General features: G+C 41.5%; 1 protein-coding gene across 4 annotated transcripts in view; it reads right to left on the reverse strand.

Moving 5' to 3' along the window:
- Window positions 1–25,204, reverse strand: part of samd11 (sterile alpha motif domain containing 11) — a 130,914-nt gene extending 105,710 nt beyond the window's left edge. For 2 of the 4 annotated variants that reach the window (XM_063208986.1, XM_063208985.1), the window contains exons 1-2: window positions 23,937–25,204; window positions 22,398–22,489 (exon numbers count right to left, since the gene is read on the reverse strand). In XM_063208986.1, coding sequence (XP_063065056.1) covers window positions 22,398–22,489; window positions 23,937–24,390 — 546 coding nt within the window. In that variant the 5' untranslated portion in view covers window positions 24,391–25,204. Of the gene's footprint in view, window positions 1–22,397; window positions 22,490–22,947; window positions 23,001–23,675; window positions 23,700–23,936 lie in introns of those variants that run through there. The other 2 variants (XM_063208988.1, XM_063208987.1) reach the window with 2 other exon arrangements.
- Window positions 25,205–25,469: the final 265 nt, after the last annotated feature.

A 25,469-nucleotide genomic window follows, 5' to 3' on the forward strand; every position in this document is an offset into this window, starting at 1 on the left:
GGAAGAGGGGGAGTGCGGCGAGGGAGAGGCAGAGAGCATGAGCAGTGGTGTGTGCAATGCCCTGGAGGGGGGAGAGGGTGGAGGAGTGATGGGGGAAAGCCAACGCGGAGAGAGAGAGAGAGAGAGAGAGAGAGAGAGAGAGAGAGAGAGAGAGAGAGAGAGAGAGAGAGAGAGAGAGAGAGAGAGCCAGAGCCAGAGAGAGAGAGCCAGAAAGAGAGAGATGAGAGACGAGAGACAAGCCCAACCGCCTGCCTGCCCTCCTCGTACACACCTCTCACCAAACCGCAGGGGGTTAGTGCGAATGTGCGTGTGTGTGTCTGTGTGTGTGTGTGTGTGTGTGTGTGTGTGTGTGTGTGTGTGTGTGTGTGTGTGTGTGTGTGTGTGTGTGTGTGTGTGCGTCTGTGAATGTGAATGTGTGCATTTACTGGTTGGAGGCTGTTGCCGAGGTGTTAGTGGGCTGTGTGTGTGTGTGTGTGTGTCTGTCTGTCTGCCTGTCTAAGTGTGTGTGTGTGTGTGTGTGTGTGTGTGTGTGTGTGTGTGTGTGTGTGTGTGTGTGTGTGTGTGTGTGTGTGTGTGTGTGTGTGTGTGTGTGTGCATGTGGTGTATGTGGGGGTGTTTCACCACAGCTAACACAACACAATAAGGGGTCACCGAATGAGACATGTGGACGATGAAAGCAGTTGAAGAGAGAAGGACATACACGAAGGCTGTGTGAAAACGCACCAGCGGACAACACAACACAACACGACACAACACAACACAACACAACGCTGCCTCACACCTCAAAACAACTTACTGACAATGAAATCAATGAGAGGACAGAACTTAATGTGGCTGACTTAATGGCTCCAGTTTGATTCAAAGTAGCTTTTATGGTATTGTATGCAGGGCTCTAAATTAACACCAGCCAACTGGCCAAATGCTGGTGAAATTTCAGTTTGGCTGCTAGAAAACACCAACTTCGTAGCCACTTTGACCCATTAGTGAGGGTGTGTTTGGCTAGTAAGATTAACATCTACTAGCCATTTTGGGTAGTGATGAAAAACGTTAATTTAGAGCCCTGATTGCATGATATAGCAGACAGCAGATACATCTGAGCAACCAATACCAAACAGATATTTTTAACTTTTCAAAAAGTATACAACAAGATAAATATACTGACTAGCGCCTCAAATGAGCATGAATAAGTTACTAGATGCTGTGAAATTATGCTTAGGGATGTATATACATTATATCTATGCGAAACAAATATGCAAAACTTCAGTCAGATAGAACATCTCGTCCTATAAACTGCAAAGACTTTCCTAATTGTTTTCTTCCGGTTCTAAATTAATGACAAACCTAATCTGGGCGCTGACCGTCCCATAGCGTGAGTGCGGGTGATGTCACTGCCTTACCTGTATCACCCAAACACCTTCCGCTTATCTAAACCGTCTTTACCTTGCGTGTGTCGTACACAATAAGCGCCCATAGCCGCGCTCAGTAGCTGCCTAAGCCTCTTACACCCGTCCCTTCAGCTTAACCCTCAAAGGCCACAACAGATGCGCTTGCTTCAGATAAAAAAAACGCTGCAACACCTGTGTGGAAGTGTGTGGAAGTGTGTGTGTGTGTGTGTGTGTGTGTGTGTGTGTGTGTGTGTGTGTGTGTGTGTGTGTGTGTGTGTGTGTGTGTGTGTGTGTGTGTGTGTGTGTGTGTGTGTGTGTGTGTGTGGAGGGGGGGGGGTGTATGTGTGCCTTGGCCATCTTCTTTCCACTTTCACAGCCAACACACAAAGAAACACAAGCTTGTACTGTACTTACACACAGACACACATTAATGCCCACATACCACTAAACATGTGTGAGCATACACCCAAACATATTATGAACATATACGCAACAGCACCCACATACTGTAGGCCTTGCAAAGTGCCAAAAAAAGCCCCCTGACATGTAGTCTTAGAAGACGTGCGGTGGTCACCGATAAGAACAAAAGAACAATGCCAAAAAGTGAGTTCCACAGCCAATAAGTCAGCCATTTGTATCACTTATTAACTGGGCCGTATGTAATCTGTTCTCCTTAGTGCCTGCCTGTCATGGCTGAAGGCTGACGTGGGAATTAAAAACTTTGAGGGAGGGAAACAGATGGTCCCATCTCCAGAATTCTGCTTCCCCTCCACACAGTATACTCTCCTCAGCGCTCGTACTAATATTCATATGAAGAACATGCACTGGTAAAAATGATTTTATGGGGTTGTATATGTTACTGCTTTAAAAATCATTAATTTTAGATGAAAAATATAGGTAAGCAAATGTAACCGATTGCAAGTGGTAGGTCATACAGGTATTACCTATTAATATCGAGTATAAATTGCTACTTTTCAGAAAGGGGTAAACTATACCCAATTCAACTGTTGAAAATTGATCAAATAATAGTCAATAAAATAATGTAATTTCTACTGGCGAGAAAGGAGTAAACTATACCCAATTCAACAATTGAAAATGGACTAAATAATAAACAGATATATTAGGCAGGAAATAATGTCTCGCAATAGGTAGGGATTACCTAACTGAAATGATTCTAGCAGCAATAATGACTCATCCAGTTGAATGCTGCACGTGCACCAAGATTCATGAGCACAGCACACGTTCCTTCAGAAGACTGGAGTCAGACGGCCCGCACAATCGGATAGCTAATTTCCAAGGTAAGTTGGAAGTGTGCTGTAATAACGAAATGCAACAACGACTTCAAACGGATTTTATTTTAAAATCACCCTGAAGTTGTATTTGGGATTCTTCTATCCAAAGACATTGTTGTTTTAGTGATTCTGGTTTCACCACTTTAGGTTTAGCCAATTCGTGCGCAGTGCAGGGAGTTCACTGTTAGCCATTTCACAATTCTCAAGAAAACAAGAACTGTTCAGGGTGGCCCTATTACCCTCCCCCAATGTAGAAAAGTTATAAAGATAGAGGGTATTATTTGCCACAGCGCTGCCTTCAATTGTTAGATGGGAACTATGTAGAACTACCCTAGTGTCGTGTGTGATAACGATGGGTGGACGAATGCGGAGTTGTTACCAAGTTCAGTCAATGAATTCAATTCGAAGAGGATGCAGAAGCTATTTTAAGGGATCTTGAGGTGACATGTTGCTAACACATGTGTAGAGCACCACGTGCTAGCTAACATGAACACGCCTTGAGCTTTGGTTAGCCACCATGGGCATGCCTAGTTTCACACATTCGTTCCACGACTGCCTGAAGGTGTGTTAAATTTAACATTATATCGTTGTTAAAGGGACATATTTTGCATATTCAGAAAATAACGATATTCGGTGTTTAGTGCAGTACGTTTCTGTCCCCAAACCGCCTGTTTCGAGGAAAGGCATGACTCTGTAAGCTAGGGTTGCAAAGTCCCTTGAAATACGGGATCGTCCCATATTTAGAAACAGAAGTACGGTTATGTAAGAGCTTAAACTGACGCATTTGGTGAAATTGCATCTAAGAAATGAAAAACCCAGTTGACAACCTAACTTGCAACAGGTGCACATGCAATTCTCTGCTCAGAGAGGTTCACGTGCTGCAAGCGAGGTTGCCAACTCTTCAAGAAGGTAAAAGCACGAGACGCTTTAAATAAGGGACTATGTGCGTGGCGTCAGTTTACATTTCTCTCATTCGTCCGTGTGGCAAGACAGTTGTTCCCTTCGCCATGTGATATTTCTGGCTAAGTTTCTGCCAAGATGCTAGGGTTTCATGCTAGGGATTTCGCATTGTACCCGAACAAAGAATGCTGTTATCTCAGCTCTTTTTGTGGCATAAAGAGCTGAGCATTTTTAGCGCATGGCATCTTTGCGCACAGCGTGTTTACAAGATTCGCCTATTTCACCTAGATTGCTATACCATGTTATGACAACATGGACATTTCTGCTGAAAGCAGTCAGTACCCTCTGCTAAATCTAAAGTAACCCATGTTTTGAAGTACTAGAGCAATCACACTGGTGACACTTGTCTCACAAAGACAACATTCACTTTGTCATACATGTTGAACCAGTTGAAATATAACTACTTCTCTTTTTTCGTGAGTAGCCAATGTCAGCAATCTGGTGTTATTGAATAACTTGTATTGCAAAATGAATACTTTGTTTAGGCTCTTAAGCCTTCACCTCAGTTCATTCTTGGCCTTTCATAGTGAAAATATTGAAGCAAGTCTTTGTGATTTGTGCGTCTGAAAAACCAAATATTCGGTTTGTTTTCCTTCTATATCCACAGGTGTGGACGCCTGTTACCTGGTGTACAGACATTGAAGCTGATCTCCTCTAACAGCAGTTCAGTAAGTTATATCTGACCTTCACTCTAACCAAGTGTTTCATTTAAATTGGCTGTGCAAAAAAGCAGCTTCACAACATTGAAACGACTACAGCTACTAAAACACTATGCTGAATTTGACAACATGGACATTTGTGCTGAAAGTAGCCCATACCCTCTGCTAAATGTAAAGTAATCCATGTTTTGAAGTGCAAGAGCAATCAGAATGCAGCTATTTGTCTCACAAAGACAACATTTATTTTGTTATACTTAGTTTATGTTCTCATCCCTTCACCTCAGTTCATTCTGGGCCTTTCATTGTGAAGAAATTGAAGAACGTCTTTTGCGATTTGTGCGTCTGAAAACACACATATTCTGTTTGTTTTCTTTCTATATCCACAGGTGTGGACGCCTGTTACCTGGTGTACAGACATTGAAGCTGATCTCCTAACAGCAGTTCAGTAAGTTATATCTGACCTTCACTCTAACCAAGTGTTTCATGTGAGTTGGCTGTGCAAAAAAGCAGCTTCACAACACTGAAGCGACTAGAGCTACTACAACACTATACTGTAAATGACAACATGGACATGTCTGCTGAAAGCAGTCCATACTAGTGTTGCACTGATACCATTTTTTGGCCCTGATACCGATACCCGATACCTGGCTGTGCAGAATCGGTCGATACCGATACCACTTTGCTTGAAATTTATAGATATCTATGAAGAGCTCCAAACTACTTGGATGTAAAATCATTGCTATCATGGTTTTGTCAGGCTGCTGCCCACATTGTGAAGTTCATTCTTGGCCTTTCATAGTGAAAATATTGAAGCAAGTCTTTGTGATTTGTGCGTCTGAAAAACCAAATATTCGGTTTGTTTTCCTTCTATATCCACAGGTGTGGACGCCTGTTACCTGGTGTACAGACATTGAAGCTGATCTCCTCTAACAGCAGTTCAGTAAGTTATATCTGACCTTCACTCTAACCAAGTGTTTCATTTAAATTGGCTGTGCAAAAAAGCAGCTTCACAACATTGAAACGACTACAGCTACTAAAACACTATGCTGAATTTGACAACATGGACATTTGTGCTGAAAGTAGCCCATACCCTCTGCTAAATGTAAAGTAATCCATGTTTTGAAGTGCAAGAGCAATCAGAATGCAGCTATTTGTCTCACAAAGACAACATTTATTTTGTTATACTTAGTTTATGTTCTCATCCCTTCACCTCAGTTCATTCTGGGCCTTTCATTGTGAAGAAATTGAAGCAAGTCTTTGCGATTTGTGCGTCTGAAAACACAAATATTCTGTTTGTTTTCTTTCTATATCCACAGGTGTGGACATCTGTTACCTGGTGTACAGACATTGAAGCTGATCTCCTAACAGCAGTTCAGTAAGTTATATCTGACCTTCACTCTAACCAAGTGTTTCATGTGAGTTGGCTGTGCAAAAAAGCAGCTTCACAACACTGAAGCGACTAGAGCTACTACAACACTATACTGTAAATGACAACATGGACATGTCTGCTGAAAGCAGTCCATACTAGTGTTGCACTGATACCATTTTTTGGCCCTGATACCGATACCCGATACCTGGCTGTGCAGAATCGGTCGATACCGATACCACTTTGCTTGAAATTTATAGATATCTATGAAGAGCTCCAAACTACTTGGATGTAAAATCATTGCTATCATGGTTTTGTCAGGCTGCTGCCTACATTGTGAAGCAGGAAAAGGACGAATACTGTACAAAGTGAATGCAGTAGATCTTTTTATACATTTTAATTCAGAGCTACATTCAAGTGTCATACAAGTATCAGTAAATGGTATCGGTGGTCCATTTGTTGGTACTTGCTGATACCGATACCACTATTTTTGTGCCGTATCAAGGCCCTGGCCGATACTGGCATCGGTACAACACTAGTCCATACCCTCTGCTAAATGTAAAGTAACCCATGTTTTGAAGGTGCAAGAGCAATCAGACTGGAGACACTTGTCTCACAAAGACAACATTCACTTTGGCAACTCACGGAAAAAGAGAAGTATAGTTGTATTTCAAGTTAAATATGCATGACAATGTCAGCAATCTGGTGTAGTTGAATCACTTGTATTGCAAAATGAGCAGTTCAGTAATGAATACACAAACATTCTCTTTTTGTTTTCCTTCTATATCCACAGGTGTGGACGCCTGTTACCTGGTGTACAGACATTGAAGCTGATCTCCTAACAGCAGTTCAGTAAGTTATATATCTGACCTTCACTCTAACCAAGTGTTTCATTTGAGTTGGCTGTGCAAAAAAGCAGCTTCACAACATTGAAACGACTAGAGCTACTACAACACTATACTGAATATGACAACATGGACATTTGTGCTGAAAGTAGCCCATACCCTCTGCTAAATGTAAAGTAATCCATGTTTTGAAGTGCAAGAGCAATCAGAATGCAGATATTTGTCTCACAAAGACAGCATTCATTTTGTTATACTTAGTTTATGTTCTCATCCCTTCACCTCAGTTCATTCTGGGCCTTTCATTGTGAAGAAATTGAAGAACGTCTTTGCGATTTGTGCGTCTGAAAACACAAACATTCTTTTTGTTTTCTTTCTATATCCACAGGTGTGGACATCTGTTACCTGGTGTACAGACATTGAAGCTGATCTCCTAACAGCAGTTCAGTAAGTTATATATCTGACCTTCACTCTAACCAAGTGTTTCATTTGAATTGACTGTGCAAAAAAGCAGCTTCACAACACTGAAGCGACTAGAGCTACTACAACACTATACTGTAAATGACAACATGGACATGTCTGCTGAAAGCAGTCCATACTAGTGTTGCACTGGTATCATTTTTTGGCCCTGATACCGATACCCGATACCTGGCTGTGCAGAATCGGTCGATACCGATACCACTTTGCTTGAAATGTATAGATATCTATGAAGAGCTGCATACTACTTGGATGTAAAATCATTGCTATCATGGTTTTGTCAGGCTGCTGCCTACATTGTGAAGCAGGAAAAAGACGAATACTGTACAAAGTGAATGCTGTAGATCTTTTTATACGTTTTAATTCAAGGCTACATTCAAGTGTCATACAAGTATCAGTAAATGGTATAGGTGCTCCATTTGTTGGTACTTGCTGATAGCGATACCACTATTTTTGTGCTGTATCAAGGCCCTGGCCGATACTGGCATCGGTGCAACACTATTCCATACCCTCTGCTAAATGTAAAGTAACCCATGTTTTGAAGGTGCAAGAGCAACCAGACTGGAGACACTTGTCTCACTAAGACAACATTCACTTTGTCATGCATATTTAACTTGAAATACAACTATACTTCTCTTTTTTCGTGAGTAGCCAATGTCAGCAATCTGGTGTAGTTGAATCACTTGTATTGCAAAATGAGCAGTTCAGTAATGAATACACAAACATTCTCTTTTTGTCTTCCTTCTATATCCACAGGTGTGGACGCCTGTTACCTGGTGTACAGACATTGAAGCTGATCTCCTAACAGCAGTTCAGTAAGTTATATATCTGACCTTCACTCTAACCAAGTGTTTCATTTGAGTTGGCTGTGCAAAAAAGCAGCTTCACAACATTGAAACGACTAGAGCTACTACAACACTATACTGAATATGACAACATGGACATTTGTGCTGAAAGTAGCCCATACCCTCTGCTAAATGTAAAGTAATCCATGTTTTGAAGTGCAAGAGCAATCAGAATGCAGATATTTGTCTCACAAAGACAGCATTCATTTTGTTATACTTAGTTTATGTTCTCATCCCTTCACCTCAGTTCATTCTGGGCCTTTCATTGTGAAGAAATTGAAGCAAGTCTTTGCGATTTTTGCGTCTGAAAACACAAATATTCTGTTTGTTTTCTTTCTATATCCACAGGTGTGGACATCTGTTACCTGGTGTACAGACATTGAAGCTGATCTCCTAACAGCAGTTCAGTAAGTTATATATCTGACCTTCACTCTAACCAAGTGTTTCATTTGAATTGGCTGTGCAAAAAAGCAGCTTCACAACACTGAAGCGACTAGAGCTACTACAACACTATACTGTAAATGACAACATGGACATGTCTGCTGAAAGCAGTCCATACTAGTGTTGCACTGATACCATTTTTTGGCCCTGATAAGATACCCGATACCTGGCTGTGCAGAATCGGTTGATACCGATACCACTTTGCTTGAAATGTATAGATATCTATGAAGAGCTGCATACTACTTGGATGTAAAATCATTGCTATCATGGTTTTGTCAGGCTGCTGCCTACATTGTGAAGCAGGAAAAAGACGAATACTGTATAAAGTGAATGCAGTAGATCTTTTTATACATTTTAATTCAGAGCTACATTCAAGTGTCATACAAGTATCAGTAAATGGTATCGGTGGTCCATTTGTTGGTACTTGCTGACACCGATACCACTATTTTTGTGCCATATCAAGGCCCTGGCCGATACTGGCATTGGTGCAACACTAGTCCATACCCTCTGCTAACTGTAAAGTAACCCATGTTTTGAAGGTGCAAGAGCAATCAGTCTGTAGACACTTGTCTCACAAAGACAACATTCACTTTGTCATGCATATTTAACTTGAAATACAACTATACTTCTCTTTTTTCGGGAGTAGCCAATGTCAGCAATCTGGTGCAGTTGAATCACTTGTATTGCAAAATGAGCAGTTCAGTAATGAATACACAAACATTCTTTTTGTTTTCCTTCTATATCCACAGGTGTGGACGCCTGTTACCTGGTGTACAGACATTGAAGCTGATCTCCTAACAGCAGTTCAGTAAGTTATATATCTGACCTTCACTCTAACCAAGTGTTTCATTTGAGTTGGCTGTGCAAAAAAGCAGCTTCACAACATTGAAACGACTAGAGCTACTAAAACACTATGCTGAATATGACAACATGGACATTTGTGCTGAAAGTAGCCCATACCCTCTGCTAACCACCTTCAGAACATGGGTTACTTTGCATTTAGCAGGCACTTTTCTCCAACTTGTCTCACAAAGATGACACTCAGTTTATTATACATATTTAACTTGAAGGACAACTACACTTCTCTTTTCACGAGTAGGCAATTTTACTGGTGTAGTTGGATCACTTGTATTGCAAAATTAATACTTTGTTTAGGCTCTCAACCCTTTATCTTGTTTCAATTTCTTCACAATGAAAGGTCCAGAATGAAGTAATAAGAATAAGCCTTTCCGATTTGTGCATCTGAAAACACAAATATTCTCTTTTTGTTTTCTTTGTCTGACCACAGGTATGGGCATCTGTTAACTGGTGTATGAAAATTGAAGATGATCTCCTTACAATAAATAGGTGTGTGCATAAATATTGGCCATGTTTGGAAGTGCAAGAGCAATCAGAATACAGACATCTCAGTTCATTCTGGGCCCTTCCATTGTGAAGAAATTGAAACAAAACGTTGCGATTTATGCCTCTGAAAACACACATATTCTGTTTTGCTTTCCTTGTCTGACCATAGGTGCTGACAACTGGGGCATCAACACTGATGGAACGGATCTACTCAGCAGTCAGGTAGGTTTTCATACATCTGTTCACAAGCCTTTTACACATGACTCAATGAATTGGCGTTGTAAAAAATGCAGCTTCACAACGCCTAAACGAAGAGAATTATGTAAGCACTATCGATTACATCATGTGCATTTTGGCCGAAACCAGTCAATACTATGCCTCCATTTTGATTGCCCCTGCACCTTTAAAACATGGGGTGCATTGCATACACATCTGTCCCGGTGTCATGAACAGGAAGATGGTCCCAACGAGCTTCTTAATTTTAGTTGTCTAGTATGTAATTCATGCACATTTAACACGCAGAAGCAGTATTTTGAGCATCTTGGCAGCCACCTGAAGAAATTTGAAATGGTGTGTTGTGTGTTTCAAGGATGTGACTATGAAACAAATATATACCGAACATTTTACAGTCACAAGAGCAAAAAACACAGTCCACATTCACTGGATAGTTTCAAGAGTACTGTTCTCCAACGATATCAAGTCGAAAGCCCTGAAGAAACTGAATTGGTTGAAAGTCACAGCCACGGTGAGTCCTTGCTCGAAGATGATGTTGAGGTTGAGGTTCAGGATTTGCGCCAGAGTATTGTCAGGAGACTGGGTTTGCTTCTTCTAAGGTTGGACTGCCTCTTCAATGTTTCCAACACGTGTATTGACGAACTAATTGATGAGCTCCATTTTCTTTTGTCATCTGCTTCTGAACCAGTTATAAAGAACATTATTCTGGGCACCTTAAAGAGGCATGGATGCACCATTGAAGATGCAGTGATTGCTGAACTGGTGAACGAGCTTTGTCAGTTTAGTCCTTTATCTGCTGCATTGGAAACAAGTGGCCCCTTGCGCACACAGTACAAGAGGTACCAGCATTTAAAGGAAAATTTCACTGTGACTGAGCCTGTTGAATACTTACTTCCTGGAAATGACAGACACACTTTTCAATATATACCAATTCTTCCATTGCTCTCTGAACTGCTGAGCAACAAACACATTCAAACGACTGTGCTCCAGAATAGAGGTCCTTCTCTTGGTGATTCTTCTGTGTACAGATCATTTCATGATGGTTCCTGTTTCAGGGAGAACAGATTCCTCTGTGGAACGGAACTTACCGTGTCTCTCATTCTTTACGTTGACGACTTTGAAATCTGCAACCCATTAGGGACGTCTCGCAAAAAGCATAAAGTAACAGCTGTGTACTGGGTGTTTGCAGACATTCCTGCTTACCTGCGGTCTACTTTGTCTTCCATATACCTTGCCATTCTTTGCAAAGCAAATGATATCAGCACACATGGATACAGAAGAGTTTTGGAACCCCTTCTTAGGGATCTAAAATGCTTTGAAGACTCTGGTGTCTTTGTGCCAAGTCTTGGCAAAGTAGTAAAAGGCACTGTATTTGCAGTTGTTGCTGACAATCTTGGGGCTCACTCTTTAGGTGGATTTGTCGAGAGCTTTTCTTCATCCCACTTTTGTCGATTCTGCATTGCTGATCGCGCCAACATTCAGTGTCATGAGGTTGCAGAGGGAATGTTTCCACAAAGAACAGAGTCCAATTATGCTTTGCATGTCGAAGAAGCAATGTCTGATGCTACAAATGCCCATCATTGCGGAGTTAAGAGTCAGTGTCCCATCTCTGAAACACTGACATACTTTCACGTAACATCAGGGTATCCCCCTGACGCATTGCATGACTTGCTGGAAGGAGTGGTTCCTTTGGAATTAGCCCTGTGTCTTGATCTTTTCATAAAGAAAAAATACTTCTCCCTTCAGGAATTAAACGGTATCATTCTTCAGTTTCCATACAAGTGGACTGATAAAGTCAACTCTCCACAGCCAATTCCTGCTAATTTTGGAGCACGCAAAAGTGTAGGCGGCAATGCACATGAGAATTGGTGCCTGTTACGTTTGTTACCATTCATGATTGGTGACAGAATTCCTGACGATGACTCAGCATGGCAAGTTTTGATGACCTTGAAGGATGTTGTCGAGCTCGTCATGGCTCCTGTACACACAAATGAAAGCATTGGATACCTTGAAAGCAAAATTAGCGAACATCGTTGGAGGTATTTGAATGTATTTCCAAACCAGACAGTGAAACCGAAGCATCACTTTTTGGAACATTATCCGTCACTCACAACTGCTTTTGGACCACCGGTAGCTCTATGGACCATGAGATTTGAGGCGAAGCACCGATTCTTTAAACGGTTGGTGAGGCAGACAGGGTCTTTCAGAAACATTCTCTTGACCATGGCCAAAAAACATCAAACAATGATTGCGTGTTGCATGCAAAATGCTATTGCTTTGAGACCAGCACTCTCTGTGTCCAGAAAGACTGAAGTGGCAGTGGAGGTTAAAGAGTCTTTTTCAGCTAAATTTCCTGGGATGGTAGCTGTGAACATGACCGAAAAGGTTACTGTTTTGGGCACTCAGTATTGTGTGGGGATGTTGTTGCCCTTTGGATCCACAGGAGGATTGCCCGACTTTGGGGAAATAATTCAAATTATGTTGGTGCATGACAGTCCTGTCTTTGTTTTGAAATTGCTGAGTGCGTGGTACAATGAGCATCTGAGGTGCTTTGCAGTACAGCCCACAGGAGAGATCGAAATTGTTCAACAGTCACAATTGAACGACACATATCCTTTGGCTGCCTACAATACAGTCCATGGACGAATGGTCTCATTGAAACACTTCATTTGTACATCAGAGTGATAAAAGTTACACTCGCCCTATCACACATGTGTATTTGAGTATAATGTATGTACTAACTAATCAACTTCTCTTTTCTCTCTACAGCTTATCACACCACACATAAAACATGTCTGTTCGGTTACGGATTATCTTGGGAGATGACAGCATACACAAATTAGTTCTTCCAAATGGGCTTCCAGGCGAAGTGGGAGATCTCATTACAGTAATTGCTGATACCTTTAACGTAGAAGGGGAGATCTCCTTACTTTATGAAGACCAAAGTTTTTGCAACCAATTGTTCAGCCTGACAAACACCTCAGACCTGTGCGACATGGCCACTGTTAAAGTTGTGATAAAGGAGCCTACAGTTGTGCTAGACTTCAGCAGCATTGACACCTCAGGAGGTCTGTCCCCTCTGTTAGCTGAAACAAGTTCTATGAACACAAGTTTAGATGTTAGTGAGCTCTTGCCTGACACTTCAGATGACGGAGTGTCTCTTAGCTCACAAGATACACTAATACTGCCAAAATCATACCGCTCTACTACTTGGCCAGTGCCATTTAAAGTGCCTGACTTCTCGAGGGATGTGGAAAATATCCTTGCCGAGGCAAACAAGACCTACCATATCACTGGTCAGCGATTCCAAGACGCAAGTGTTAAATCTGCAATTAGGCAAAACCTTGCGGAAACTATATTTCATTACACGGCTTACCCCTCCAACCTCCAAATAGTTTCAGTGGTTGAAGCCTTGATCACCAAATTTCCCTGCCTTAAAGAGCCAGGATCATTCACAGGAATGTATGGCTGGCAACAGAGTCTAAAATACAAAATGCATAACTACCGCACAAAACTGAAGTCTCGATCATACACATCATACCCTGAATTGGAGGTGAACATGTTAAAAAGAAAGTCCTCAGCAGATGCTACACCTGCAAAAGGCATAAAAAGACCAAAGAAAGCAGAGGTAAACTACCTCCCCCCACATCCTGTGGGGATTGATGACCAGAAACTAGAGGAAGAGAGAATCCAGCTGATTCAAGAAGTACAAAAAAACAACAACGCCAACATCATAAGTGAAAAGATGTTCAACACTTTCTCGATCCGGAGGCAAGAGGTGGTGGCCCAGAGTCCTGTGAGCGAACTCATGGAGAGATGGCCAGCACTTTTTACTGAAACTCAGGTAAGATTGCTTGGTGTTGATGTTACAACGTGTCTGTTTTCTGGGTTTCCCTCAGCACTAAATGGTCAAGGTAGCCACCTTGCCTGACCACCATGTTGGTGTAAATGCTTTTTTATTGTGTTCTGACATGCTGTTATTGTTCAAGTGGTTTTTTGTTGTCCTGTTGCCATTTTATGCTCCGTAGAAGCATAACTACGGGATAGCATAGCTACGGGAAAATGTAAGTTATTCTATTGACTTTTGTGAACTAAAATGCATGTCTTGTTTGTATATGTCATATTTTGTAGATAAAAGAAGAGTTTAGAAGGGTCACAACTCGACGCCTTGAGGAGGAATTCATTCGGCATCTTGATCAACATACCCCCCGACTGCTGACCCTGATGCGTAACAGAGGAGGGACAGTTGGGTTAAGACTGCGTCCTCACTTAAAGGCTTTTGATGAGGTATAAGTGCTTTCATTGTAGGTAATTAAACAGTCTTCGTGCCAGGTACCAAAATGTTGGGATTACTGCATGGTACCAATTTCATGTAGGTTGTATGACATAAATCAGACCTATGATTCAAGGGGCTCCAGGTAGGATTAAAAGTTTAATTTATCACTGTCCTGAGTCAGCCGATGGTTATGTTAATCATTAGTAAGTGAACAATGATTCTTGCGACCACTTCCACGGTCAGAAAAACCCTTAACTTAATGCAACTTTTTGGCAGAGCGGTGTGAAGGATGTTGTGGGAAACACTTTTCATACGAAAAATCGCTTGTATCAACTGCTGGCATTCCTTGATGAAAAACATTCTCACAGCGAGTTCATTTGAACAGCATTTTTTCATTACAGAGTAGATTTTGAGACAGGCATGCCATGCACCGTGCAAAGGACGTCATTCTTCCTTGTGCCCCTTTTAAATAGTCCTTGTAATTACACTAAGCCCAAGCCTTGCCTATTTCCTTAATGGAGGTGATTCCAGCCCTCTGGTTCGGTTCCTTGGGATGGATGGAAAGGGTTCCTTGACTTGGCTTGGCTTTCAGGGCTCCAGAGTGCGACCAATTTGGTCGCATATGCGCCCATTTTTTTCAATGGTGCGCCTAAAAAATATTTTTAGGCGCACCGGTGCGACCAGCCATCAGTAGAACAAAATCAATTACCAAACAACCGTTTTAATGGACATAAAATGAATAGTCATTCTACAGTAGTGGCCCATCATCACACAATAAAACGTGTCGATGCGGTCATTCCTTCAACTCCGCTGAACTACCGTAGCTTTCTCCCCCTTCCTCGCTCACAGGCAGCCCGACGTTTCAGAATAGAATGTTCGACTTCGCTCAACTATCCGAGTTCACATGTGCCAGCGAGTTTTGTGTTCTCAACCAGGCAAGTTTTGCAACGGACGAGAGAGCTACAAGCACGGTAAAAACAGCAAAATGTCTTGAGGATATTTTAAACACGAGAGTCACAATCACGGGGAAAAACGAAATGGCTTGAGCGGATATTAAACATTGCCACACAAAGACGCAGACGGCTGCGGATAATTGCCCGTTTGAGCCGCGTGCAGAGTTGGCCAAACAACAGGTGACGCGCTAGTCTGTCGGGACTTCTGTGAGTTTTTTTGATAGCGACTAAGGCAGGCTACATACTGCATATCAGTCGGCAAGGCATCGTTCATGCACCTCGAGACAGCACGGGAGAGAGAGAGAGAGAGAGTGAGCGAGCGAGCGCACTAGTGCTGTCGTGTCTGTTCGTAGCACTTGCTAAGATACCCTACCACAATCATTATGCAGAGGGAGAGCGCTCAAAACGGGGAAATAGACAAAACCCACCTCAGATTCCACTGTAAACATAAGCTAGGCTATTTGTGTCTAATGATTTTAAAAATCATGACATTTTTAGCAGGGTTTGTTTCATCCATCTATCCCTCTATCTATCTTCATATTGTAACTCTATGCTTGTGCCGTGTGCGTAGCCTTATTGCAGAAAAGGCTGGTATGTTGATCTTAGTCAAACACATACTGACTAAAAGGCTACTAATTTGGTCTTTTCTACCAGCCAAACTGCTTGTAGCCAAGATGTGTTAGTTAGGTAGCCTACTGTCATGTCTTTTATAAGGAGCAAATTTGGAAGACTAGTCTATAGCACATGAAATACTCCAGGTCTTTTAAAATATAGCAACAATAAAAGAATAATAATAATAATAATATTATTATTATTATTATTATTATTATTATTATTATTAATAATAATTTATTATTCATAATAAAAAAATAATGTATTATTATTATTCTATTATTGTTGCTATTATTGTTGCTATTGTCATTATTTTTAATTATTATTATTTTTTTAAAGCTGAGGTGCGTGTGTGTATGGGGTGGTGAAAACATTTGGGTGCACCTAAATTTTGTGCTGGTGCACCTAAAAAAAATGTTTAGGCGCACCAGTGCAACCAGTGAAAAAAGTTAGTCTGGAGCTGGCTTTACTTGAAAAGAGGTTTAGTAGAGCAGTCATAAATGCCTCACCCTGTCTCAGCGTGCGCTTGAAAGTGGACTTATCAACTTGAGGTTGCTCATGCTCACCCAATGAAGTGGCTGTGGCTGACGGTGACTAGTAGCGCACAGGAGTCAGCGTTTACTGTGATTGTGCCTAGTCACCGAACATGATGGAAATTTGAGTCCCGTGGGCCTCTAGCATCTACCACATGATTTCACAAAAAGTGCAACAGCTCCCTTTTGAAACTGTCTCAACAACATACATTTCCTTACAGCACCACAGTGTCGAGAAACGAAGGGATGCAGTGCTGTGCGGTCTGATGGAGCACTTGGGAGAAGATCCACGTGAGCTTTTCCAGGACTGCCAGGTGTGTATGTGTTTGTGTGTCTTGTGCATGTGACCTGGTTCAGTAGCCTTTTTGTGCAGATGGGCTGGCCGGCGGGCCCATTCACACTTAGCCTTTAAGATGTAGTTGAGTCTTTCCAGCAGAGGGCCATAAATAACACATTGAGAGTTGGCCATTGTGATATTGAGGGCAATAAGGTTATAACATGGGATCTGTGCGAAGAAGTTTAACATGGTGGTCTGAGGCAGAATCTTTTCAGACAGAGAAATCTGTAAACAATTTATTCTTAAAGAAAATTGTTTGGGATGAAGTGTAATACATCCATCTAGCGTTGAAGAGTTGTCATAAGTGCTTTTGATATGTTATAATTTGTTGCATCATCTTTTTTTACATGTAGAGTGATGACGAGAACTACACGGACCAGCCAATGAAGCTACTTGTCCTTCGCAGTTCACCAACATTGGAGGACCTAGACGATGTGGTCATCGTAATCGAAGGCATCAAAGTCCTCAATGGCTGTGGAAACCGAACGAGGGCTTGTGCCTTACTTATGGGTCTGATCTACGCTTTGAATCTGGAGTATCCTAAAAAACTGAAGTATACTTTTGAGGTATTTCAGAAGATTTTTTTGGAGCTCGACAAAACCAAGTTTCGGAAAAGGGTCTCTACACTCCAAGGCAAACTACTGGAGTAAACTGCTTTTACTCAGGTTAAGCTTCGTGTGCGCACAGCCAAGATTATTTTTTTTGACGCAACCACTTTCTGTAATTTTTTTTTTTACAAAAACTGAGATCTGTTCCTGATCCTGTGAAGGGAAAACTGCCGAAGATTACGCACACGGCTTCAAGCTGTTCTGCAGAAGTTTTTTTTTTTTTTGGGTGGGGGGGGTACAAGGACCCATATAACTTGTGTTGTCATTGACTAAACCTGAAAGTCTTTTGCTGACCATGCCTCTCTGTTAGCTGAAATAAGTTCTTTAAGTCAAGATGTTAATGAGATCTTAAAGGGATACTGTCTCTTTTTCGGAAATAAAGCCTATTTTACACCTCCCCTTGAGTTAAATAATAGGCCTTCACCCTCCTCCTGTACATTCTGCTATTCTCTGAGTATGGCAGTACAAAGTTTGCCTCCATGCTAGCAGTTAGCATTGAGTCCTATGAGACCAGCTGGTGGCTATCTGGTCTCATAGAACTCAATTTTAACTGCTAGCTTGGAGGTAAAATTTGTACTGCCATACCCAGAGAACGGTTGAAAGTACAGGAGAAAGGTGAAACCCAATAATTTAACTCAAGGGAAGGTGTAAAATAAGTGTATTTCCAAAAATGGGACAGTATCACTTTAAGTGTGGGTATTGTTGGCAGTAAGTGTATTGTACATAAAGCTTGGTCATTAGGGAATAGGCTACCTCGCCATCAGGCCGTTCTGGCCAGTGCCACATAAAATCAAGAGATGTGGAATGCATACTTAATTTTACTTTTGAGGTATTTCAGAAGATTTTTTTGGAGCTAGACAAAACCAAGTTTCGGAAAAGGGTCTCTACACTCCAAGGCAAACTACTGGAGTAAACTGCTTTTACTCAGGTTAAGCTTCGTGTGCGCACAGCCAAGATTATTTTTTTTGACGCAACCACTTTCTGTAAACATTTTTTTTTTTTTTTACAAAAACTGAGATCTGTTCCTGATCCTGTGAAGGGAAAACTGCCGAATACGCAGACAGCTTCAAGCTGTTCTGCAGAAGTTTTTTTGGGGGGGGGGGGGTACAAGGACCCATATAACTTGTGTTGTCATTGACTAAACCTGAAAGTCTTTTGCTGACCATGCCTCTCTGTTAGCTGAAATAAGTTCTGTAAGTCAAGATGTTAATGAGATCTTAAAGGGATACTGTCTCTTTTTTGGAAATAAGCCTATTTTACACCTCCCCTTGAGTTAAATAATAGGCCTTCACCCTCCTCCTGTACTTTCTGCTATTCTCTGAGTATGGCAGTACAAAGTTTGCCTCCATGCTAGCAGTTAGCATTGAGTCCTATGAGACCAGCTGGTGGCTAACTGTTCTCCTAGAACTCAATTTTAACTGCTAGCTTGGAGGTAAAATTTGTACTGCCATACCCAGAGAACGGTTGAAAGTACAGGAGAAAGGTGAAACCCAATAGTTTAACTCAAGGGAAGGTGTAAAATAAGTGTATTTCCAAAAATGGGACACTATCACTTTATGTACAATACACTTACTGCCAACAATACCCACACTTATAGCTTGGTCATTAGGGAATAGGCTACCTCGCCATCAGGCCGTTCTGGCCAGTGCCACATAAAATCAAGAGATGTGGAATGCATACTTAATTTTACTTTTGAGGTATTTCAGAAGATTTTTTTGGAGCTAGACAAAACCAAGTTTCGGAAAAGGGTCTCTACACTCCAAGGCAAACTACTGGAGTAAACTGCTTTTACTCAGGTTAAGCTTTGTGTGCGCACAGCCAAGATTATTTTTTTTGACGCAGCCACTTTCTGTAAACTTTTTTTTTTACAAAAACTGAGATCTGTTCCTGATCCTGTGAAGGGAAAACTGCCGAATACGCAGACAGCTTCAAGCTGTTCTGCAGAAGTTTTTTTGGGGGGGGGGTACAAGGACCCATATAACTTGTGTTGTCATTGACTAAACCTGAAAGTCTTTTGCTGACCATGCCTCTCTGTTAGCTGAAATAAGTTCTGTAAGTCAAGATGTTAATGAGATCTTAAAGGGATACTGTCTCTTTTTTGGAAATAAGCCTATTTTACACCTCCCCTTGAGTTAAATAATAGGCCTTCACCCTCCTCCTGTACTTTCTGCTATTCTCTGAGTATGGCAGTACAAAGTTTGCCTCCATGCTAGCAGTTAGCATTGAGTCCTATGAGACCAGCTGGTGGCTAACTGTTCTCCTAGAACTCAATTTTAACTGCTAGCTTGGAGGTAAAATTTGTACTGCCATACCCAGAGAACGGTTGAAAGTACAGGAGAAAGGTGAAACCCAATAGTTAAACTCAAGGGAAGGTGTAAAATAAGTGTATTTCCAAAAATGGGACAGTATCACTTTATGTACAATACACTTACTGCCAACAATACCCACACTTATAGCTTGGTCATTAGGGAATAGGCTACCTCGCCATCAGGCCGTTCTGGCCAGTGCCACATAAAATCAAGAGATGTGGAATGCATACTTAATTTTACTTTTGAGGTATTTCAGAAGATTTTTTTGGAGCTAGACAAAACCAAGTTTCGGAAAAGGGTCTCTACACTCCAAGGCAAACTACTGGAGTAAACTGCTTTTACTCAGGTTAAGCTTCGTGTGCGCTCAGCCAAGATTATTTTTTTTTGACGCAACCACTTTCTGTAAACTTTTTTTTTTACAAAAACTGAGATCTGTTCCTGATCCTGTGAAGGGAAAACTGCCGAATACGCACACGGCTTCAAGCTGTTCTGCAGAAGTTTTTTGGGGGGGGTACAAGGACCCATATAACTTGTGTTGTCATTGACTAAACCTGAAAAAAGTCTTTTGCTGACCATGCCTCTCTGTTAGCTGAAATAAGTTCTGCAAGTCAAGATGTTAATGAGATCTTAAAGGGATACTGTCTCTTTTTTGGAAATAAGGCTATTTTACACCTCCCCTTGAGTTAAATAATAGGCCTTCACCCTCCTCCTGTACTTTCTGCTATTCTCTGAGTATGGCAGTACAAAGTTTTCCTCCATGCTAGCAGTTAGCATTGAGTCCTATGAGACCAGCTGGTGGCTATCTGGTGTCATAGAACTCAATTTTAACTGCTAGCTTGGAGGTAAAAGTTGTACTGCCATACCCAGAGAACAGTTGAAAGTACAGGAGAAAGGTGAAACCCAATAATTTAACTCAAGGGAAGGTGTAAAATAAGTGTATTTCCAAAAATGGGACAGTATCACTTTAAGTGTGGGTATTGTTGGCAGTAAGTGTATTGTACATAAAGCTTGGTCATTAGGGAATAGGCTACCTCGCCATCAGGCCGTTCTGGCCAGTGCCACTTAAAATCAAGAGATGTTGAATGCATACTTAATTTTATTTTTTAACTCGACAGAACAAAGTTGCTTCTTGTAGCTTCTAAAAGTTGGAAGTGTTGGTTTCAAGATGCAAGTAAATGTCCATTTTGTATTATATAGGCCAGTGGTTCTTAACCTTGGGTGCGGGCACCCCCTGGGGGTGCGCCAGAGATTCCAGGTGGTGGGCGGATATTTGTTTGTGTTTAGGTAATGACCAAAATTGTGCCGGGAACATTTTAATTAGGTCAAAACAAACCAAATGTATCATGTTTTGGTCCCCATTTGGTGTCTAATGCGATAATCATTAATCACTTAAATCATCTTTTACATGTATACCATGTAGTAGTTTTGGGGGTTGCGGGTGCACGGCTTAACTTGGGCACAGGTAGGGGGGTTCTTTAAGATAAAAAGGTTAAGAACCACTGATATATATATATAATATATAATAATATATACATAATGGCTTCAGTGTTGTGAAACTGCTTGTCGTCTGGTTGGTGAATAAAAATACTGAACTACAATTGATTTATTTTGTGTCTGTAGATAAATAGTAATACTAAAAGGCTATTTGAAATGAGTAAATGTTACCCCATTTTTATCTGTAATCGGTGTTAATGAAAAGCGAAATGAAATGAGTAAATGTTACCTTATTTCCATCAGTAATGCATGATAATGAAAAGCTACATGAAATGGGTAAATGTTACCCAAATTATATCAGTAATACATGATAATAAAAAGCTACATGAAATGGCTAAATGTTACCCAATTTATGTCAGTAATAGATGATAATAAAAAGCTACATGAAATTAGTAAATATTACCCCATTTTTATCAGTAATACATGATAATAAAAAGCTACATGAAATGGGTAAATGCTACCCCATTTTTATCAGTAAGAAGTGATAGTAAGAAGCTACATGACATGAGTAAATGTAACCTCATTCTTATCATTAATTTTTGCTTTGATGTGGTCAGTATATCAGAGCTGCTGGAATTGGTTAAACTTAACTGACAATGTAGGGGTAAATTATACTCTATTCAGGACTGTGGAAATCCTTACACCAATTTTATTGAGTAGATCCTATAGCTTTCTTTTTACAGTGTGTGTTTCAGACAGCGTTGCTCCAAGACTAAAACCATACTCAAACAATAGACCATGACTTTCACACAGCAGCAAGGGATGTATACATCCTCCTCAATTCATACTCATATATATGTGACAGTGTGCTGCTCCTCTAAAACTAAAGCATTGTTAACTCACTCAACAAAAACTGATTTCTTTCACATTGCACAGAGATGGATGTTGAGCCCAGTGTCGATTTCAAGAATTGTGCTTAATTAAAAAAAACAACTCTTCCTAGCTTCTCCACATGCCACATGTATTTTTGCAAATGTATTTCACTCGGTCACAAGCAACTCTCTTATCTCTATGAGTTCCTCAACCGGCTTTGTATAATGCTGTACTACTGTTCCTTACAGGAATAAGGACCCAAAACCAGCGGCCGAATCTCCATATAAATTGGGCATATCTGGCAACAAATGTATAATTATACAAATAAATCAGAATAAAGTGTGCCTCGCCTGGCCCTGTGGCGCCACTCACACCAGTCATCACGCGGTGACATTTGGACATAAATGTTTTGTCTGTGACGCACATTTGTTACAGCAGTAACACACGAACAGCAGTGAGGCCACAAACACTCAAACTGGAACCCTCAGCTTCGCACAAGCTCAAGGCAGCCATTGTAGACATGAAAACACAAACTTAAGAAACTTTTGCACAGCATACTGTGAAGGAAAGCACTATGATCATGTGTTAAGGAGACAAACAGAAACTTTTCTTCTTACCACTGGAGATGAGATGCGGCAGCCGGGGCAATCGCAGATTGGGGGGTGTACCTGTAAGATTCCTTTGGACATAAGGGTCTTCAAGCTCTTCCCTACGAGAGAAATACAGTATTCAGTATTTATATCACACCATTCCTCATCAACCTGCTAGAAAATATTCATTTAGTGAGAGGGTTCTACTGCTTGAGACAAGTGCAGAATAACTCACTCCAACATAGTTGGCATTTGTCTAGTGGATGTATTGATTAAAAAAAGTCAGAATGAAATGAAAGTCACATATCTTATTTTTACATAGTATAAATGACCAGCCATACACTAGTCATTGTAAAGCTGACTACAGTGGAAACCACTTTTAGAATCATATTTGAGAAATATTAATTAATTACACAGGCACAACATAGCGTCACACATTAGACACCAACATATCAAATGTATGCCCGTGTCACTTAGTACCATAGTAAGTACTGCCATTAAAATCCAGTAAAGCAGAACACGTCCAATACCCATGCCACACTAAAAAAGGAATTGGTAACTGGCCTTTATTACTGACCGTTACCCCCTTCGTCTGTCTGACAAATTCGCGCTGGGACGCCGGGGAGCAGCGCGCGGATGGGGCGTCTGTGTGAAGACACCACGCCGTCGCTACTACCCCATGGGTGAGACGCAACTCTTAAACAATTTTTAGACAGAGGCGGTAACAATTCCCACCCCATATTTCAGTTACGCATTTCGATCCCATGTGGTGTTGGCGGCATGTGCCCACTCAGTACCATAAGGGTCGTTCAAACAAATAAGGTCCCTTCATTTTTCAAATAAATACCACGTTACAGCAACATCAACTAAATCCTGTATCTACAGCCCGATAATCTGCAGAGGGTGTTTGTGTGTATTTGTGTGAATAATTACCATTACCTGAATACTAGTTGCGCTTTCCACAAGTTTACTCCATCATGAGGCTTCAGTGTTGGTGAAGCATGATGCGCCAGTAGTGTACACAAAATCAATTTCAGCAATCAAACCACTCTACTCTTGAATAGCCCAAAATCAGTCTTTCACTGAAAACCACCCCATCAGACAACCCCCTTCACAAGTGTTAAGACTATTGAGCTATTTAAGACAAGACTAGACAATCAATCGAATAAAAAATACTCTGCGTCTAGCGGTGCGTAATTATTACATCGCCGCCGTTGCCAAATGAAAACACTGACCACTGGTTTCAAGGAAATACTGACATCCATTATTTTGCACTACTGTATGTAATCATAGTCATATATTCACCTCATCCCATGTCCCTGACTCCAGTTGTTGCTTTGTTAATGAATGCTGTGAAGGGACCTTGCAAGTGTCTTTTTGACGCCTTTCAGTAAACTACGAGCCATAGTTGGTCTAATGCTGAGTAACCCTTTAACTCCAAAAGCTCCGAGCACCCGAGAAACAAATTCATCTCACAACTGGTGGTACGACAATCTCTACGGAAAAAGAAAAGCGTAATATCAGCACACACGTTTTGTATCCCAGTTGTTTCCTCCGGTAACTTACCTTTATGTCGGATACTTCTTTTCCAGTCTTTTGCTGTCTCTCGTCCACTCACAAACTGGAACTCATTTGGGGTTAGCCATTCACCCCGATATTTGATAGAGGGTCCTTTGCTGCCCTGACATAGCTTGTTAATGTAGAGTAAAGCCTTGTTCTCCCCACATTCCACTTCGATACACGGCTCCCCGTTGTCAAAAAACGGCTGAAAGTCCGGAATGGATGAGAACCTCTCCAGCATTAAGTCGTCCGGGTGGTGGTGGAGACTCTGGTGATGCAGCGTTGTGTCGTGGAGCCCCAAGTAGGCTCGATGATGGGCGAAAATGTGGTCGTACGGCGGTGGATGAGGGGTCACCACGGGGATAGCAGTGGCATTTAAAGGGGCCAGGTATTCGGGATGGTTGAAGGCAGCTAATGCCATATCTTCCCCATCCAGTCTCTCCTTTTTGATGGCAGGCATGTTACTAGCAGCGGAGCGCGCCGGTAACAAGTGATTAGCAGTTCGTCCGTCCCCAACTTGTGTATCCTCTTTACGGAGTTGGGTTAGCTTCAGACTTGCAGGCGCTCCACTTTGTTTTCACTCGAGGCGAGCTCCAGTGTCGCTGCTGTCTGACAGCCGTCCGCGTAAGTTCACCAACAGACTGCCATTCACCAGTTCCCAGTTCTCAACAGCCTCCCTCTCCTCCTCTCCGGTGGGCTCACTGCTTCACTTGCATGACGGCTTTCACCAAGCTCCAGCCTACCACATCTAATCGCACTCGTACAGCTAATGCATGACATCTACGAGAGTCTCGCCGTGGTCGTTACGTTAATTATTGATCCCTCATTGATTCGAAGCTAATTTTTAAGGTGTCGTGCTGCTTGTTGAAATATATTTCGAGCAACTGCTTTGTTTTCTTTTACAGACAGAAACTCTGACACATCCCAGTTCGCGCTTTTACGCCACACAACCGAATAAACATGCCAACTGATAAAATTGTGTCACGATAGATCAATGATGGGGTTAAGTCATAGGCTACTTTCAAAGATAACAATAGACTGTCTTTGGATTTAAAACGTTGATATTGATTGCCTGGCAGATTACGTTAATAATTATACACCGTTTTCGTCCCTTTTATGTATTCAGATGAAACTAATGGCTAAAGCTAATGAGACGTTTGCATGGCTTGTTTTTTTAACCCTGTATATATCGCTAAAGTCACGCTTTAGTTCATAGACCCAGACCAAACAAGATTTGCACTCTTTGCCGCTTCCCTAACTTGGCCCATTTAAACAGCGGAGGCTTGGCGAGCGCCAAAACAGCTAGGGGGTACTGTGACGGACGCCTTTGTGGAGCGACATTCTCCAGCCTCCAGCCTACACGAGATACACAAACTAATCATATCATTTAGCCATTTGTTTGCAACTCTTTACATAACTGACACGTGTTTACATTATGTTACATTCATAGAGAGTAGGCTACATACACATTCCATTTAGCAACGTCATCAATATTTCTACTGTAGCACAATTTGTGCTTGCTTTGATTTCGCCATCATT

This window comes from Engraulis encrasicolus, chromosome 10 (genome assembly GCF_034702125.1).
Source record: "Engraulis encrasicolus isolate BLACKSEA-1 chromosome 10, IST_EnEncr_1.0, whole genome shotgun sequence".
NCBI lineage: Eukaryota > Metazoa > Chordata > Actinopteri > Clupeiformes > Engraulidae > Engraulis > Engraulis encrasicolus.